Below are 18,239 nucleotides of genomic sequence, written 5' to 3'. Positions count from 1 at the left end.
TCAAAATTTCAGTTCTTACCCAGTGAATTTAAATATTATATTTTCTATTAGATGCTGGAATGCAGTTTGGTGCAAAAGACTTTCATGGTCTAGTTGACATTTCACAGGGTTGCTTCCTCTTAATACCATGGAATGCTGTGTTGCATTTGGTCGAATGCCATTAGTACATTGTTGAGTCCAGGGTAGGAGATTTTATTTATTTTTCATTTTACGTTATTTCAGCTGTTTCATTGTTTCCTTTATTGTTTTCCCGCCTCCTGCAGAGTTCCTTTTCAAACACTGACAGAGTACACTTGCTTACTTGGTTTATGACTAGCATTTTGAGACACAGGTCTGGGGTCAGTTGTTCTTCCTTATCCAGCTGGTCAGATAGCCTCTGTCTCCTGACAGTGATGCAGTTTAACACATTGTGAAATAGAATCTCTAGCCAACAAATTACAGGACTATGAGGAGCTACTGTGTTCTTAGGGGGATAAAAATAAAATTCAGTGAACTTTTTCACGTTTCATTAACTAAGTTTATTTTTTTAACAAAGTATAAACTTGAAGTACATCTTAGTGAATTACACACTGCAACCTAACTATAGTTTCGTTGAAAAATTGACAGCTATTGGATTTTTTTCTTCTTGATCAAAAACAAATTTTTCCTTAGTTGTCTGACTTTTTAATCTGGGATCAATCAGTCAATCAGTGAGATTTACTGAGTGCTTGCTGTGTGTAAGAGCACTGTATTAAGCACCTGGGAGAGTATTATGCAAGAGAGTTGGTAGACACTATCCTGGCCCTTGATGAACATACAGTCCAGAGGGGGAGAAAGACATTAAAGTAATTTACAGGTAGGAGAAATGGAAGAGTGTAAGGATATGTAAATAACTGTTGTGGGACTGATGGTGGGGTGAATATCAAGTACTTAAGAGATATGGATCCAAGTTCATAAACAACTAGGAGGGGAGGATGGGGAGGCGAAATGAGGATTTGCTATTGTTTTAATGAGATGTTCTTTCCCTTGATTCTATTTATTGCTATTGTTCTTGTCTGTCTGTCTCCCCCCGATTAGACTGTAAACCCATCAAAGGGCAGGGACTGTCTCTATCTGTTACTGATTTGTACATTCCAAGTGCTTAGTACAGTCCTCTGCATATAGTAAGCGCTCAATAAATACTATTAAATGAATGAATGAAAGGATTTAGTTAGGAAAATCCTCTTGGAGGAGATAAGACTTTAGGGCTCTCTAGGTGGAGAGACTGCTGGTCTGTTCTATATAAAAGGGGAAGAGATTCAGACCAGAGGAAAGATGTGGCAAAGGGTCAGTGGCAGGATAGACAAGGTAGAAAAATAGAGAGTAGGTTGGTTAGAGGAGAGAGTGAAGTGTGCAATCTGGGTTGTAGATCAGTGAGGGAAAGTAGGTGGAGGTGAGCTGATTAAGAGTTTTAAAACTGATAGTAAGGAGTTTGATGCATTGGTGGGTGGGCAACCATTGGAGGTTTTTGAGGAATGGGGAGATATGGTCTGAACTCTTTTTAGGAAAATGATTTGGGCAACAGAGTGAAGTAAGGACTGGAGTGGGGATACACAGGGTGCAGGGAGATCAGCAAGAAGACTCATGACTGATGCAGACTGATGATGATGACTGATGCAGTCAGGGTGGACTGTGATATGTTTGGAATAGCATAGTAGCAGTATGGATGGAGAGGAAGGGGTGGATTTTAGTGATGTTGTGCAGGTTGGTGACATTGAATATGTGGGTTGAATGAGAATGGTGAGTTGAGACTAATACCAAGGTTACTGACTTATGAGACAGGGTGGCTGGTGGTTTTGTATACAGTGATGAGAAAAACAGTGGGAAGACAGGGAAGGAAGATGAGGAATTTTGTTTTGAATGTGAGGTATGAGGTGTCATTGGGATATACAAGTAGAGATGTCCCGAAGGCAGAAGGAAATACAAGTCTGCAGAGAAGGGAATCATCCACATAGGGATGGAAGTTGAAGTTGCGGAAGCAAATGAGTTCTCCAAGTGAGTGGGGAGATGCAGAATAGACGGGAACCCAGAACTGAACCTTGAATGACCCCCACAATTTAGAAAGTGGGAATCATCCATCATTCAAGGAAAAAGTATCTTCTTATGGAAACAATGTGGATATTAATGAATAATTAATAGATATTATATTGGTATTGAATAAAATATATTTTCTGTTGGATAAACACACACTGCTGTATTGTTCACCATTCAGCTTATTAGGGTTCTTACTGTTTCAGTGAACAGATAAATATTGTTCATTTTTATGAAAGAGTTCTGTTTAGATTAGAGTAGATTATTGTAATAATTTGAAATTGAGCTGAAGGAACCATTTTGTACAATTAAAGATATCTCCATTCCCTGCTACTGAAAAGGGGTAGCAATGTTGAAGGAACTGTCTCATTTATTTTACAGGACTATCTTGATTGTATCACTGACCAAACCAGGCTTTCTTTGGGGACTGAAGAGCGATCAGCCCTATTTGGAAACATACAGGACATCTATCATTTCAACAGGTAAGTGAAGATTTAAGGATGGGCTAAGTGAAAAGAAACCAGCAAGATGTTGTGCTTCTCCCAGGGTAGTGTTACCTCTAGCATGATGAATATGAAATAAGAAAACTAATCTTCTGTAATAATTTTTGTTCAGTTTCACAGTCTTGCTGTGGATGTCCTGAACAACTCCTGGCAGGTGGAGTCCTTATTGTATGATAAAGTCAATATTTTATGTCTGATAAACATATCTCCTTTCCTTCCAAACTGTTGCCCAGGAGATAGACATTACTGTTGTCTCCCTGGTCAATTTGGGATTTATAGTAGTGACTGTTCCTTTTAGTGTTGTTTATTGAATGAGTTTCAGACAGTACTTTTGTCCTAAGAGGCTTCACGAATGGATGAAAAGCCGTGAAAGACGGCAAACATTTCCTAAGCAAAGCTGTAAAGGCACTAAATAGAAGTGAAGTGAGAGAACAAAAAAGAGAAATCAGTGGAGAATTGAAGGAAAAAACCAGAAAATGGGTAAATTGAAAATTCGGGTGGGAATTAGGTAGAGTTGGAGTGCCTGTGTATGAATCAAAAATGATTAAAAGTGAAAGTAGACAGACACATCTGTACTCCTGGGATGTTGAGAGAATCTGGAAGGTGGGGATTAACTGGGAAATGCTTTTAGGAGAAGGTGACTTTAGAACGACTTTGAAGTTGAAGAGGAATGCAGTTAGGCAGATTTGACTAAGAGGGAGTTTCACAGGTGGGGAAGAGTGAGAGTGATGGTCAGATACACGAGAATTGATGATGAGGCAAAGATTAGCTTAAGAGGACTAAAGGTGTGAGTTGGCAGAAATGGGGAGTGAGCAAGGTAGGAGGATACAGCTGCTGGGGATCCAGTGGTTAGGAGTTTTTGTTTAATTCAAAAGGAAATGCATAGCCATTAGAGGTTTCTTCTGCATCGTGAACAGCATTTTAAGACCTTGATCCGATGTCTTGTCTAAGATAGACTCAGGAGGGGAGATACTTAAGGCGGGGTATTGTGGAGGTATTGTGACTTATGGTTTTGTGAAGGTGGCTAGAGGTATTTGTATGCATGTATATATAATATCTTGTCTCTGACATTTATTGTTAATGTCAATGACATCCTATCCTTGTCCAGGCAATGTGTCTGCCAACTCTAGGGTAGTGTACTCTCCCAGGCGTTTAATACAGTGCTCTGTGCACAGTAAGAGCTCAGTAAACACCATTGATTGACTGAACAAAGTAAAGCAAGAGTCATTCCGTAGACTAAAAGGTAGGGATGGGAATTACTTAAAAGAAAGTCTTTTTCAATGTAAATAATAATTGAGTAGAAAATTGGGGGCCTGGCAGCAGAAGTGTTTTAACTAATAAAATCCTTTAATTTTTTTTTTCGATATTTGTTAATATTTACTGTGTCCCAGGCACTATTCTAAGTGCTGGAGTAGACAAGATAATCAGGTTGGACACAGTCCATGTCCCACGTAGGGTTTACAGTCTTAATCCCCATTTTACACATCGTGACTGAGATGCAGAGATGTGAATTGACTTGCCTAAGGTCACACGGCAGACAAGTGACGAAGCCAGGATTAGAACCCAGGTCCTGACTCCCAAGACCATGGTCTATCCACTAGGCCATGCTACTTCTCGAAACTCCTGAATTATTAGGCCGGAACTTTTTAACGTTCCCCAAATTGCAAATTAGATCCCCCGACTGGATCTGAGTCTGGATCCCAAAGAGGACTTCCAGGAGTCAACTTCATTTATCACTTAGCACCTAATTTGACTGGGAGATCTTTCACCACTCCTGAGCCAGAGAGACAACAATCCAGAAAGAAACCTGAGAAATTCCATATTATTTTAATGATCACTAGTAGAGTGCTGGACCCTGTACCACCCATTGTTCTTTTACTGTAATATAGTAAAGTTGTCAAAACCCAAAGTTCCATGCAGTTCAGCAAGGCCGAAGCAGACACCTGAAGGCATAGCAGCATTACAGCTGTTTCCTCCTACACCGGTCCTACTTGCCCCAACTTGTCAACTGTATTATACCAGAACAGGCCCACTCTGCATAATGTTCCCTAATTCTTCGGTCGTGTTCTATACAAACAGGTCCCGCAAGCTATCTTATAACAGAACTGACTGTACAACAAGTCTCTAGAGTTTAGTAATAAAACATAGAAACGTAGCTGTCAGGAGGTCAAAGCAATAGGCTAGGCATTCTGAAGCTGAAAGTGTTAATTTTGTTTCAGTGATAACTTGCTTTTGAGCCTTTAGTGTGTTTCCTAGAGTTGGCCTTGATTTATTCATCTGCCTAACTAATGACTAGATCTACCCTACCTCACTGGGAGTCTTAAGGAATGATTAGCAAACGATTTTGTGAAACACTTGGAAAATATGAAATAGAGGAATCTAAAAGATAAGTGCATTCCCAACAAAGCTGTACATAAATGTAATTATAAAATGCATACTTTGCAGTGTGAATGTTTTATTTCTGTAAATTGCAAGCACACTGTAAATCCCTAGAAAATGGTGTAACTTCTATTGGATAATAAGTAATGCAATACATTATATTTAATCATTTGTTTTTCTAAGCCAAATGATTCTAATTTTGTTAACTTTTCTATTCTCATATATTTAACTTCCCCTTAAAAAATTTTCTTAGAAGAAGAATGGCTTAGTGGAAAGAGCACAGGTCTGGGAATCAGAGGACCTGGGTTCTAATTCCTTTTCCACTACTAGTCTGCTGTCTGTTGGGCAAATCACTTAACGTTTCTGTGCTCAGTTTCCTTATCTGTAAAATGGAGATTAACTATGAGCTCGTGTGGAACATGGATTGTGTCCAACCTGATAATCTTGTATCTGACCCAGGGCTTAGTACAGTGCCTGGCACATAGAGCTTATCAAATGCCATGAAATATTAAAATAAATAATTGTATTCTTTCCTGAGTTGTCTCCAGGTTTTCCTCATATGTTTAAGGTGTGGTGATGAAAACTGGAAACAATATTTGAATAAGATCCTTATTATATAAAGCATGATACCATCCTTGCTTTTTTTTAATAATACTGTATTGCCAACAATTTTCAGCTTTACATAACTCTGATTCCTAGGGGGTTTATGTTGTATTTGCCTTGGCCATTTTTTCCCGTATTATAGTTTTACTATCTTGCTCTTCTACTATGTTTAGTACCATGAACTTTTCTCCATTATTTTCATCCTATTTTTGTGAGACTTTTTCTAATTTTCAGTTGCAATTTGATTTTCATTTCTGCCTTGCAACATGTTAAGCGACCTTAATCAATTTGATGTAGTAGTAGCGGTAGTTTTTTATTCATTTAATTTGGAAAATTGATGAGCACGCCCCAATTGTCTCATTGCATTATTGCTAAAGATATCAACTAGAATTGATTTCCACACCCATCACCATATAACACTTTGGACATCAGGTTGCTCTGACCCATTTTTGAGTCACCCTCCCAGAAGGATCCTCAAGCCAACTATGCCCACACCTAAAACAAATAAGTCAGATTTCCTGTAACTCAGGTGATTATGTTCTTCATGAACCTCATGAAGGTAAATGTGTATTTTACTAGACATCTCACATCCAGTGTGTTAAGCATATTCACAATCATATCTTCTGAAACCCCATTGCTCTGCTTCCAAATGGATGCACATTGTCATAAGAACATTCCCTAATTCCACTATTGCATACTATTGAGAACTTGTAATGAAAACATGCTTCCAGGTGGAATCGACTGTATGGGCAAATCATACAGAATATAATAATAATAGTGTATTTGTTAGCACTACACTGTGCACAGCACTGTTCTAAGCTGGGATAGATACAAGCTCATCATGTTGGACACAGTTCATGACCCACATCGGGGTCACAGTCTTAATCCCCATGTTACAGATGAGATGACTGAAGCACTTAGAAGTGAAGTGACTTACCCAAGGTCACGCAGAAGACAAGTGGAGGAGCTAGGATTAGAACCCAGGTCCTTCTGACTCCCAGGCCCATGCTGTATCCACTAGGCCATGCTATTTCTCAGCTTGTATATGGAAAAGCAGTGTGGGGTACACTGAAAAGCCTTACATTTCCAGCTAAATGTAAACCGGAAGTTGTAAATGCAATATTGCTTGTGTATAAAGCTTGTCATTCTATTATTCAGTAAAATATCATTGATTTGGAATAATTCTGTCCTAACAGAAATGCATTTACTTTCTATTACTTTGTATTTGATTGGTCAATAATTTCCAGGGTCATCCTTTTTTCCTTTTTGGTTTTTAAGATAGGCATTTAACATCCACCCTGTTTTATGAGTTCTCAAAATTAATGTCCTGTAGCTCTTCAATGATATCTGGCAGTTCTTTATGGACCATTGATTGTTTTCAAACAGAGTCTGTTCATTTTAAATGCGTTCAGCTTATTTTTAAAAAAATGCTCTTTATTGCTTTCCTTGGTCTACATTGCTTTTCAGTATTCCGTTATATGGGGAACCATGTGTATTAAGAGTTAGCTTCATAAAACAAAAATAGTTCCAGTTACTTTTTATCTCGGGTTTGATTTTTCTGGTCTCCTCTAAAGGTAAAAGGAATATCTCAGATGTAGAATTCAAGGAATTAAAAACACGATTTTTCCATCTGAAAAGTGTCGTTTATATTGATTTCATATGCTTTACATGCATTATTAAGGCTTCTGCTTGGTTATCAATCCGCTTTCTGAGGATGGAGTCTTTTGTTTTTAGAAAATGACACTTCCTTCCACATACCCTCAGTTCAAATGGAATTGGCACTCAGTGGGTTTTGAAATCTTGTTATTCTCTTTTTTTGGCAGTCTGAAATTTCAGTCAGCGCAACTTGTTAAAAATCTATCAAAAATGAACGTTGATTTAGGAGAAAATCACACACGTCTCCCACTGATAATTTGTTGCTGTCATCCTTGCTGGCATAATGCATTCAGTCAGGAGTTGAGGGAATGAATAATTTTTCATTGTGCCATTTGAGTTAACTATAACTCTCATTATATCTTAGACTAACCATACATATAGAGCAAACTTACACAGCAAACGGAACAACTCCCTGTTTCATTTTTTCTCTCAGGAATTCCAAAACCACATTCAAATGTAATTCATAATGTAATTGTAATGTTCAGTGTTCTACACTGATTGTGTGGTCAAAATCATCATCATCAAAAAGTATTTTATTGATTGCTTACATATCACTGTCTTTGGCAGGAAGGGCCAGATCCTTAAGTGCCAAATTTCCATTGTGAATGATAGGAGAAAAAGGATCAAGGACTTTGGAGGGATGAGGACTGAGAGCTAAGAGCAAACAAACCAGAAAGCCACCATTTTGGTTATTTCCAGCCCTGACAGTATTTTTCAAAGACCAGGGGTGAGAGAGGCTGAGAGTATGCAAGGGGTCCCTGATGGGACTGGCACCCCTAACTACGTCCACGCTATTGCCGGAGCCTTGCGATTCATAGTTTAATTCCTCACCCAGTCACCTGGGACACTGGGTATTGCTGGCATTCCTCTGTGAACTAGGTCATTCACAAACATAAAGATGGTTGAGTGGAATTTAGAGGGATCACTGTGGCACCTAGACAAGATATCACAATCCACCACCTTCCAATCCTCTTCCAAGAACATAGAGCCATCCTGTGACTGCTGAGAGTCCACCCTGGTGCTGGTAGTACATGTCTTGCTTCCATTGCCAGTCCCTGCAGTGGTAGAACATCTTCCTTTGATAGCACCGATCGGATCTGCTCTTGGGTTGCACTGAGCATGAGTAGACATGCTCAAAAGCTGTAGCCAGAAAGCGATGGCTCCGGGAGTCAGTCAATCGTATATATTGAGCACTTACCATTTGCAGAGCACTGTACTAAGCACTTGGGAGAGTACGATATAACAGTATGACAGACACATTCCCTGCCCACAACAAGCTTACAGTCTAGAGGGGGAGACAGACATTAATACAAATAAATCAAATTACGGATATGTACATAAATGCTGTGGAACTGGGAGGGGGATGAATAAAGAGCGATGCAGAAGAGAGTGGAATAAAGAGAAGCAGCGTGGCTCAATAGAAAGAGCACGGACTTGGGAGTCGAGGTCATGGGTCGTGGGTTCGAATCCCGACTCGGCCACTTGTCAGCTGTGTGACTGTGGGCAAGTCACTTAACTTCTCGGTGCCTCAGTTACTTCATCTTTAAAATGGTGATTAAGACTGTGAGCCTCACGTGGGACAACCTAATTACCCTGTATCTACCCCATCGCTTAGAACAGTGTTCTACACATAGTAAGCGCTTAACAAATACCAACACAAAAAAAAGGAAAAGAGGGCTTAAGGAAGGCCTCTTGGAGAATATATGCCTTTAATAAGGCTTTGAAGGTGGGGAGAGTAATTGTCAGATAAGAAAAGGGAGGGTGTTCCAGGTGAGAGGCAGGATGCGGGTGAGAGATAGGCAGTGAGGAGGATGAGATCGAGGTAGAGTGAGAAGGTTAGCATTAGATGAGTGAAGTGTGTGGGCTGGATTGTAGTACGAGAGTAGGGAGGTGAGGTGGTAGGAGGCAAGGTGATTGAGTGTTTTAAGGCTGATGGTAAGGAGTTTCTGTTTGCGGCGGTAGACGGGTAACCGCTGGAGGTTCATGAGAAGTGGGGAAACATGGCCTGAACGCTTTTGTAGAAAAATGATCTGGGCAGCAGAGTGAAGTATGAACTGCAGTAGGGAGAGACAGGAGGCTGATACAGTAATCAAGGCGGGATAGGATAAGTGCTTGGATTAATGTGGTAGCCGTTTGGAGAGGAAATGGTGGATTTTAGTGATACTGTGAAGGTCAAACTGACAGGATTTAGTGACGGATTGACTGTTTGGGTTGAATGAGAGTGAGGAGTCAAGGATAATTCCAAGGCTGCAGTCTTATGAGACAGGAAGGATGGTAATGCTTTTTACAGTGATAGGAAAGTCGGGGGAAGGATATGGTTTGGGTGGGATGATAAAAAGTTCTGTTTTAGGCATGTTAAGTTTGAGGTGATGGCGGGACACCTAAATAGTGATGTTTTGAAGGCAGGAGGAAATGCGAGACCAAAGCGGGGGAGAGAGAGATCAGGGCTGGAGTTGTAGATTTGGGAATAATAATAATAATAATAATGTTGGTATTTGTTAAGCACTTACTATGTGCCGAGCACTGTTCTAAGCGCTGGGGGAGATACAGGGTAATCAGGTTGTCCCACGTGAGGCTCACAGTTAATCCCCATTTTACAGATGAGGGAACTGAGGCACAGAGAAGTTAAGTGACTTGCCCACAGTCACACAGCTGACAAGTGGCAGAGCCGGGAGTCGAACTCATGACCTCTGACTCCGAAGCCCAGGGTCTTTTCCACTGAGCCACGCTGCTTCCCCAAAATCATCCGCATAGCGGTAATAGTTGAAACCATGGGAGCGATTGAGTTCTCCACAGAAGTGGGTGGTAGAGAATAGAAAGGGCCAAGAACTGAACTTTGACACCCACAGTTAGGGGGTGGGAGGCAGAGGAGGAACCTGCAAAAGGGACTGAGAATGAGGAGCCAGAAAGATAGGAAAACCAGAAGAGGACAGTTTCAGTGTAGCCGAGGTTGGACAATGTTTCCAGGAGAAGGGGATGATCAGCAGTGTTGAAGGCAGCTGAGAGGTCGAGGAGGATTAGAATGGAGTAGAAGCCACTGGATTTGGTAAGCAGGACACCATGCTAAGTGCTTGGGAGAGTACTATACAGCAGAGTTGGCAGTCATGATCCCTCCTTCCAGTACAGAGGAGTTTACAGTCTAGTTTACTTGTCCTTCATCTCCTCATTAATTCCCCCCTCCTCCTTCCTTTCTCTCCTTCTCCTTCTCTCCTTTCTTTCCTCTCCATCTCCTCTTCTTTCCTGTTCTTCTTCACCTCTTCCTCCTCATGTTCTTCCTTTTCTCCACCATCTCCTTCCTGTTCTCCTCTCCGCCTCCCTGTTTTCTCTCCTCCTCCTCGCTGTCTTCTTTCCCCTCTCAGTCCTGCCCTTTTTATGCCCTATTCCTTACCCTTTTCCAAGTTCCTCCTATGTTCAAATGAAAACTTGATACCCTTGCATTCATTTATATAATAGTGGCATTAATGATATTCAAAATCTCAATGTTTTATACCTTGCAATTTGCCTGTTGTCTGTTAACAGTAAAAGTAATTCTTAATAATAATAATAATGGTTAAATGCTTACTCTGTGCCAGGCACTGTACTAAGCCCTGGAAAGGATACAAGCAAATCCAATTGGACACAATCCATGTCCAACTCAGTCTCAATCCCCATTTTACAGATGAGGTAACTGAGTTACAGAGAAGTGAAATCACTTGCCCAAGGTCACCCAGCAGACAAGTGGCAGAGATGGGATTAGAACCCATGACCTTCTAACTCCCTGGCCCTTATTCTATGCCATGCTGCTTCTAATAATTCTCAACACTAAAGACAATGAAAGCTAATGTTTTCTCCCAGCCTTCACAGTTCAGGCAGACTAGATCTTAAGCTGTATTTCCCAAAGTCTTATCCCAAAGAATCATTTTGTATCAAACAATAGTCTAAAGTTCCTCTTTTCTCAAAAGATGTTTCTCTTCCCTGTGTGTAAGATTACTACCTGCCTGGAAACTGGTGACTAGAATAACCCTGAAATTTCAGTAATGTGACCATAACATTAGAAACTAAATAAACTGGTGGAGGATGAAATACAGGGGAAGGGAATTCTCCAAAATTGGGAAACAAAGGAAAATAAATACCATTTCTCTTGCACAACATCCCCTTTTGGACTAAGACATTTCCAAATCATTGTTTGAATCTGGCTCCAAGAATGAAAGTCTTGAACATTAGTGGTCATTGTCTAATTCTTCAGTCTAGCTTTAAAACACTTCATTTTTTGGCACATCGAAAGTTTTGAATTTCATTTCTTAAGGTTTCTTCTTTAACCTTTCTTCTAGAAAGGCCATAGCAAAATTTCTCCATTCTTTCATTTCCTTCTTTATAAATACACAGTTTCTCCAGAAAGAAAATTATAAGTGAATACTTACTTCCTATCCTAGAGTCCACAATTTCTGCTTTCTGAGAACAGCAGGATAACTTCGTGACCAGTGCCTCTTATCCTTCCTTTCTGCACCTAGTACAGGTGATGCATTGAGAAAAAATAATTAGCTTCTCCAGAGGCTAGGTGGAGCACAGTGTTTCTGCCACATCTTTTACACTCTGTTTCTTGGATTTAGGTCGTGATGGAAGTATTTTCCAGTATCCCTCCTTACCAGGCAGTTTTTCAAGCCTACGGCGGTGTACAAGAAAGCTGAAGGGAACTTTTGTACAATTCACAAAATTCAAACAATTCATTTTTATTCTTGTTTGAGTATATCTTACTACAGCTGTACAAAATTAATTGCTGATTGACCTGGCTTAAGAGGGAAGGGAAGTATTGCAGGCAGCTGATTTCAAACTAAAAGAAGATTGGCTCCATTACTGCATCTCAATTTACTCTGAAGCATCAAAGCCTTCAAGGTCATGTCACAATTCCTGTTTTCACATTCACAAGCAACTCAGCCTTGGTTTTGGGACAATTTAATGTGTAGTATGTTACTGGGAAATGGAATAGTGTTTCCTGACATTGAACACATATGCTCATATAAATACACACCTATGGAAATAAGAATTGATATTTTCCCCTTAATTTTCTTTTGAAAAGAAGATATATTTGGGAAGATTGATTAGGGGCAAAAAGGTACCTGAACCATTTCCTCTTCTCTCTCTCTCTCTCCTTTCCTCTCTCTCCCTCCCATCCTCCCTCCCGCCACCCCATCTTGTGTTTTTTTTCTCCCTGACCCCCTTCCACCTCTGACATGAAACAGGATGACCACAATTCAGTCAGACCTTTGAGCAGAAAATGAGCAAATAATAAGCCAGGAAAAGCAGGAAGAATGGAAGCAAAAGAGAAAGGAACTCAATAGAAAAAAGTATTGGGACCCAAGGACACTCAAGTGCTGTCCTATTTAAAAAATATCCTATGAAAAAATCTGCCTTTTATTCTGAGTTTGTAACTAAATAAATTTACATTTTCCCTTCTCTCTTCCTCTCCTTGCATTCTCACTTCCCATCTCACAAAGCCACAATAACTGGAATGTTAGCAAAACCTTGGCAATTAGTGGAAGTCCTGTAAGTGTATGTAAGTTGGGTTTTTAGGTGTGTGTGTTCACAAAACACACTGAGGTACAGCAACTATCCCTTGATTTGAGGGCTTATAAGAACCTTAACTACTGACTAAAATCTATGCCCCCCATTCCTGCCAGCAGCCCTGCTCAGTTGTCTGTCTTGCTACAGAGATGAGTGTGCAATCCTAAAGGCATTAAATAATAATATTCAGTCTCAACAATCTGTCTCCCAGTGTCCCACTGACTTTATTATCCTTCAACCCAGGGAGTTTTCACAAACGATTACTTCTGTTTGTGTAGCGTCTTCATTTTTCCGAAGTGCTTTTACAAGCATTACTATCTCAGCATCCCTACGAGATAAAGAAGGGTGTTTTTTTATAATTTCCAAGACCTTAAGATTAAAAAGGGCCTTGATGTTAATGTTACAGATCTTAAGAACATAATCACTCATTCCATTCTGGGCCCCCACGTTCTGGTATTCTTTCTCTAGCCTGGTCATCACACTACACTGGAGGATCAAGTGCTGTAGTCATTTTCTCAGTGTTTTAACTCATCGTTAGGGAACGGACTATAGCAGCCCTAACCTTGCCGTAAAAACTTACAGGGGGACAAATGCTCCTAAAATCTATCTAATTTCCCTATCCCATTGAAGTGCATGTTTTGGAAAAATTACTGGTTAAAAGACTGAAAAGACTGTTTTTGATCCTTTAGCCTGTCTCGACTTTACGGTGACACAAATCTCTACAGTGAACATAAAATTCAGGAAGTAGAAGGTAGTAGCAGAGATAATTTTCCATCTCTGCTGATGCATCATTAGCACTGAAAGCTTCTTGTGTGCAGGGATTGTATCTATGTACTCTATTTTACTCTCCCTAGGGCCCAACACAGTGCTTTGCACATGGTAAGAACTGAATAATTACCACTGAATGATTACTGTTGAGCTTAATTCTCCCATATTTTGGATGGCTTGGAAGTTGGAGGACTTGGTGGAACAAATTTATTGCCGAGCTAAACATATATAACCTACAAAATGGGAAAAATCAAGGAAACCATTAAGCTTCAATCAGAATATTTTAAAACTTCGAGTGCCAAAAATGCACCAGGCAACATACAGAACACAGATAAACTAGAATCATTTTTCCCTAGTGAACATTCTTTTGTATTGTAATATTCAGGAGAAAGGGGGAAAGTACCTATTCAGCATATATAGATGGCACACGAATAGTGTTTGCTCCCTTTTGCCCCATTTTAAATTTCCTTTTTATTTTTTACTTTCCTGGTCCTTGGCATTGTGCCAAGGCCCCCCTATTCAGCCAATCCAAACCACCACAGTATCTGATGAGCCCTCAGCAGAAAGGCTAAATGAGATCTGCTCAGGTCTATCTCAACCACCCTTCAGCCCAGCTGCAGCTTACTTCGGAGCCTCTCTGATGAGATTCCCTTCTGGAAATGGAATCCAGGTCCCAGATGGAACATGGCCAGAGAGGCTCAGAGGTGGAGAGAGCTCTGCCGGAGCTGCAGAGGAAGGGTGGCTACCAGGGGTCACCCTCCAGGGCAGCTGCTGAGGATGTAGGAGCAGTTCCGTTGGTCAGCCAGTCACGTCATAAGGATGAGGCCTCTCAGCGAATCAATCACAGGGTGAGGTGGAGGGCCAGAATCATTTATTGCTCTTCATTTACGTAACACAACTCAGAGGAAGGGAGATTTTTTTCTGATTCTGCAAAAGTAGTTGACGTCCAGATCCGTGTTGTTATAGGAAGATTGCACCTTGTTCAGAATAGATGTCACACTCAAGGCTGTAAAGGAATAGCTCTCACTAACAGACACAAAGCTTTTTGGCTTCTCTGTTTGGAAAGTTCACATACTCTGGGAGACCCAGCCTCTTTTGGCAGGTAGTGCTGCATCTGTTTCATACAAGCACAGCAACAGCACACAGCAGGTCAGGGCAGGAAGTAGAGAAGCCATTTCCTCTGCAATATATGCCACAGGAAAATCGTGTATAATTTTAATCATTAGTTGATGATCCTTCTGTAGGTGGAAAAATGTGTGCAAACTTGCTTTGCCTGCCATCTGTGACTTCTGGAGTGCTGATCTGATTTCCTGTATTTTATTTAAGCTGGTTATTTTGTTATGAAATAAGGCAATAAAAAGCAGTTTGATATATATGGTTGTGTAATATGTACCTTATTTGTAATTCTTAATAACATTTTCCCATTTTTAAAAAAAAATAGTGAACTCTTGCAAGAACTGGAAAACTGCGAAAATGATCCCGTGGCCATAGCAGAATGTTTTGTTTCTAAGGTAAGACTTGATTTTAGGACTCAGAATAATGATTCAATTGCTTTCATTTCAGCTAGGGTTACGATACATGTAGCTTAATGTTTAAATCTGCCACCTGGTTATTAAATAAGGCGAAATTGCATCCAATCTAAAGGGGCAAAAGAAATTAAAGGATCATGATTCTGTTGTTACATAATGATATTTCGTATTCCCTGGGTGATAACTTGGAGGTTATTCTCTGAGATTGGGGTGTGGGAAATCTGGCTGTATTTAAAGGTGAAGCAAAATGAAAAACCTAAGAGAAGCTAACTTAATTAGTGTGTGCATGCAAGGAGCAGTGGTGTTGTACAGGCGCAGATGACCAAGTTGGAAAAACTCTGGCTGGATCTGCCTATTCCCTGATTGATTTGCTCCAGAAAGACAGCCCAAGCAGTTAAATTGGACCCCCAAGTGGATTTCTTGGCCTGGTTTATCCATTTGAGTTCACTCTAACAAATCAGGCAAATGATTGCTCTGTTGTCTACTTCACTTAGGCTTTCAGACCCAGCCAATGTGACAGGCTGTTGTTGACTGAAAATAAATACACCCAACCTCGTGAATGCAATTTCATTGTAATCAGCATCAAATAACAAAAAAGGACAGCTTTGTATCTATAGATATCCTGCATCTAAGTGGTATCCTAACGATTTTGATGACACGTGACTATCAAAGAGAAAGATCAGACTGATAGAAGTTATTCAGTGAAAGGTCGCCTTTAGCTTTATTGAAAAACAGAATACTGTGGGTTTCGTACAGTCGTATTTGGCACGGAATGCAGATTTTTAGTAAAGATTGCCCACTGTGCCTTCAAACCTCTACTGGATTGCTATTTCACAAATTGCAAGTTCTGAATGGAATATGAAGACCCCATATCTTGTGTCTTCCTGACATACCCTAAATTCATTTCTAGTTGGATATGTAGTAATAACAGACAAAAGAAATCCCTAAAGCTGCCCACTTCTAAAGATTTGCAAAACCTAAGTGCGGTTTTGAATCTAATCATGCCACCTCATCGGTTACTGGGGTTATTTCAAGGCAGTTGATTGGGGGGGAGGCATTAAATCAAGGATAGCTGCAACATCTTTTTACTCTTGCCTCATTTGCCTATATGTAATAATAATGATAACGTTCTGAAGGATGAGGACTTTTAAAGAAAATGAAGAACATGGCAAAGAAGACACTGCCTGTGTAGGAAATATTGAGAGTAACCACAGTGCATAAACTACATAGAATTTTTCAGAAACATTTGGCTTTTCCTGGTGACTATAATCAGAGACTGATTAAAGGGGCTCCAGCATGAGCTTAGCTATGGTTTAATTATTCACATAAAAGTTTGTGTATATGGTTCATTGCCAACTCCCAATCCTCCTTTTTCACTGTAATAAAGCCAAGTTTAATTAGAAGACTGACTTCAGCACTCCACACGTTTACATTTAAGAAAGAAGTTTTAAAGGAGTGCTTGATTTTGGCACTACACACTTTTCACTCAGCGCCCTGAAATTTAGATGTTAAGTTTTCTGAAACATTACCAGCTGCTTAACCATGGGGAAGGAATAGAAAATTGCTTTTAATTGACCAAGCCATTAATGAGAGAAGTAGAGCTGGCAATTGGTTTCCACCTTAATCTGAACCGCTGAGGTTTCTGCAGGGATTCACTTTTGACCCCTTATTTTTGAAGTATGTTTTTCGTTAAGGCTAAAGTAGACCCTGTCCATAGAATAGAATCACTTGTTGCACTAACTAGAATGAAGGCCCATTAACTTAAGAAGGAAAAATCTTGACCTCTGTTGGGAATAGCAGTTCTGTATTCCAAAGAGCCCTGACTGTACTGCTGTTTAACAATTTCTATGGTTTTGAATGTTTTGCATAATGACAATGCTGACAAGCTCAATTCCACACTCCCAATTTCAACCATTTATCTTGACAGGTATAAACTATGACATATGCTTTTGTTCCTTTGGTCTCTGGTAATAAAGTTCAGAATATTTCTGTTTTATTCCAAAGTGTTTACCGTTCAAAGCACTGACTAACTTTAATAGTACCCAACAAACGATGAAGGTTTTGGAATGTATGGATACAGATATTTCAAAGCTCAGTGGAATTGTAAACCATAAATTATAGATCCTTGAACTTAGAGTGCAGTTAGCCATTTGGTTGTCTGCGAGAACTCTACTGTGGACTTAGAATAGTATATGATGTAGAACAGGGTGGCCATTTTAATGCAACTTTACTTCTAAACTAATCTGTAGAGAAGCAGCATGGCTCAGTGGAAAGAGCATGGGCTTTGGAGTCAGAGGTCATGGGTTCGAATCCTGGCTCGGCCACTTGCCAGCTGTGTGACTGTGGGCAAGTCACTTCACTTCTCGGTACCTCAGTTACCTCATCTGTAAAATGGGGATGAAGACTGTGAGCCCCACGTGGGACAACCTGATTCCCCTGTGTCTACCCCAGCGCTTAGAACAGTGCTCGGCACATAGTAAGCGCTTAACAAATACCAACATTATTATTAATTATTAAAAAGGCTACCCTGTAGTAAAAGTTGGGAAAAGGAGCCAGAATGTCCCAAAATATGCTGGCACTCAGCTTTGTTGACTTTATTTGTTCCCCAAAAGAAGTGATGTTAAAATTAGACTTTGAGAGAGCCCTGAATATAGATTTTTAGCCTTTTTTTCTCTGTTGCAAAGCATACACTGGGCTTTGGTTAGGCAATCCAAAAATGGCTTATGGTATATGACATTTTAGAAGTCCTAGGACACTAAAGCTCTTTACAGAGTAAGATACAGTTGGTATGAGTATAGGGATTTGAAAATTACATTTAGAAGGCCATCAGATTGTCTTTCACTTATCTTGCCAGATAAGCAAGATAATATTTTCCTCAGTTCTTGTTTCTGGCTTTGTTTCCATTTATTACTAGATTGATTTTTTTTCCATAACCTGCATTTTCTACTCAAATTTCTAAATCAGGCCTTTTTTTTATCATTTTTAATGAGTGAAATAAATGTGCTATTTAATGCAATCAAGCTGGTCTTTTCTAAAAGTAACTTTTGTGGTATCCAGAAACTGTTTCCCTGTGTTAATGATTTGTACATTAGTGTTGTAAAATTGCACTATGCATTCTATTTGTAAAATAGATTTTTTAATCTGCCCTCCAAAGCTAAAGTTAGAATTAAATTCACAAATCAATTATTTGTATAAAGTGAGGGATAGAGAA

General features: G+C 39.9%; 1 protein-coding gene across 2 annotated transcripts in view; it reads left to right on the top strand.

Annotated features, from left to right (window-relative positions):
- PLEKHG1 (pleckstrin homology and RhoGEF domain containing G1) overlaps positions 1-18,239 on the top strand; it is a 248,702-nt gene that overhangs the window by 182,039 nt on the left and 48,424 nt on the right. For both annotated transcript variants that reach the window (XM_001505820.5, XM_029057922.2), the window contains 2 exons: positions 2,431-2,531; positions 14,941-15,010. In XM_001505820.5, coding sequence (XP_001505870.3) covers positions 2,431-2,531; positions 14,941-15,010 — 171 coding nt within the window. The remainder of the gene's footprint in view (positions 1-2,430; positions 2,532-14,940; positions 15,011-18,239) is intronic.

Source organism: Ornithorhynchus anatinus, chromosome 2, assembly GCF_004115215.2.
Source record: "Ornithorhynchus anatinus isolate Pmale09 chromosome 2, mOrnAna1.pri.v4, whole genome shotgun sequence".
In the NCBI taxonomy this organism is placed as follows: domain Eukaryota; kingdom Metazoa; phylum Chordata; class Mammalia; order Monotremata; family Ornithorhynchidae; genus Ornithorhynchus; species Ornithorhynchus anatinus.
Note: the sequence above shows the minus strand (reverse complement) of the source record. Positions and strands in the feature narration are given on the sequence as shown.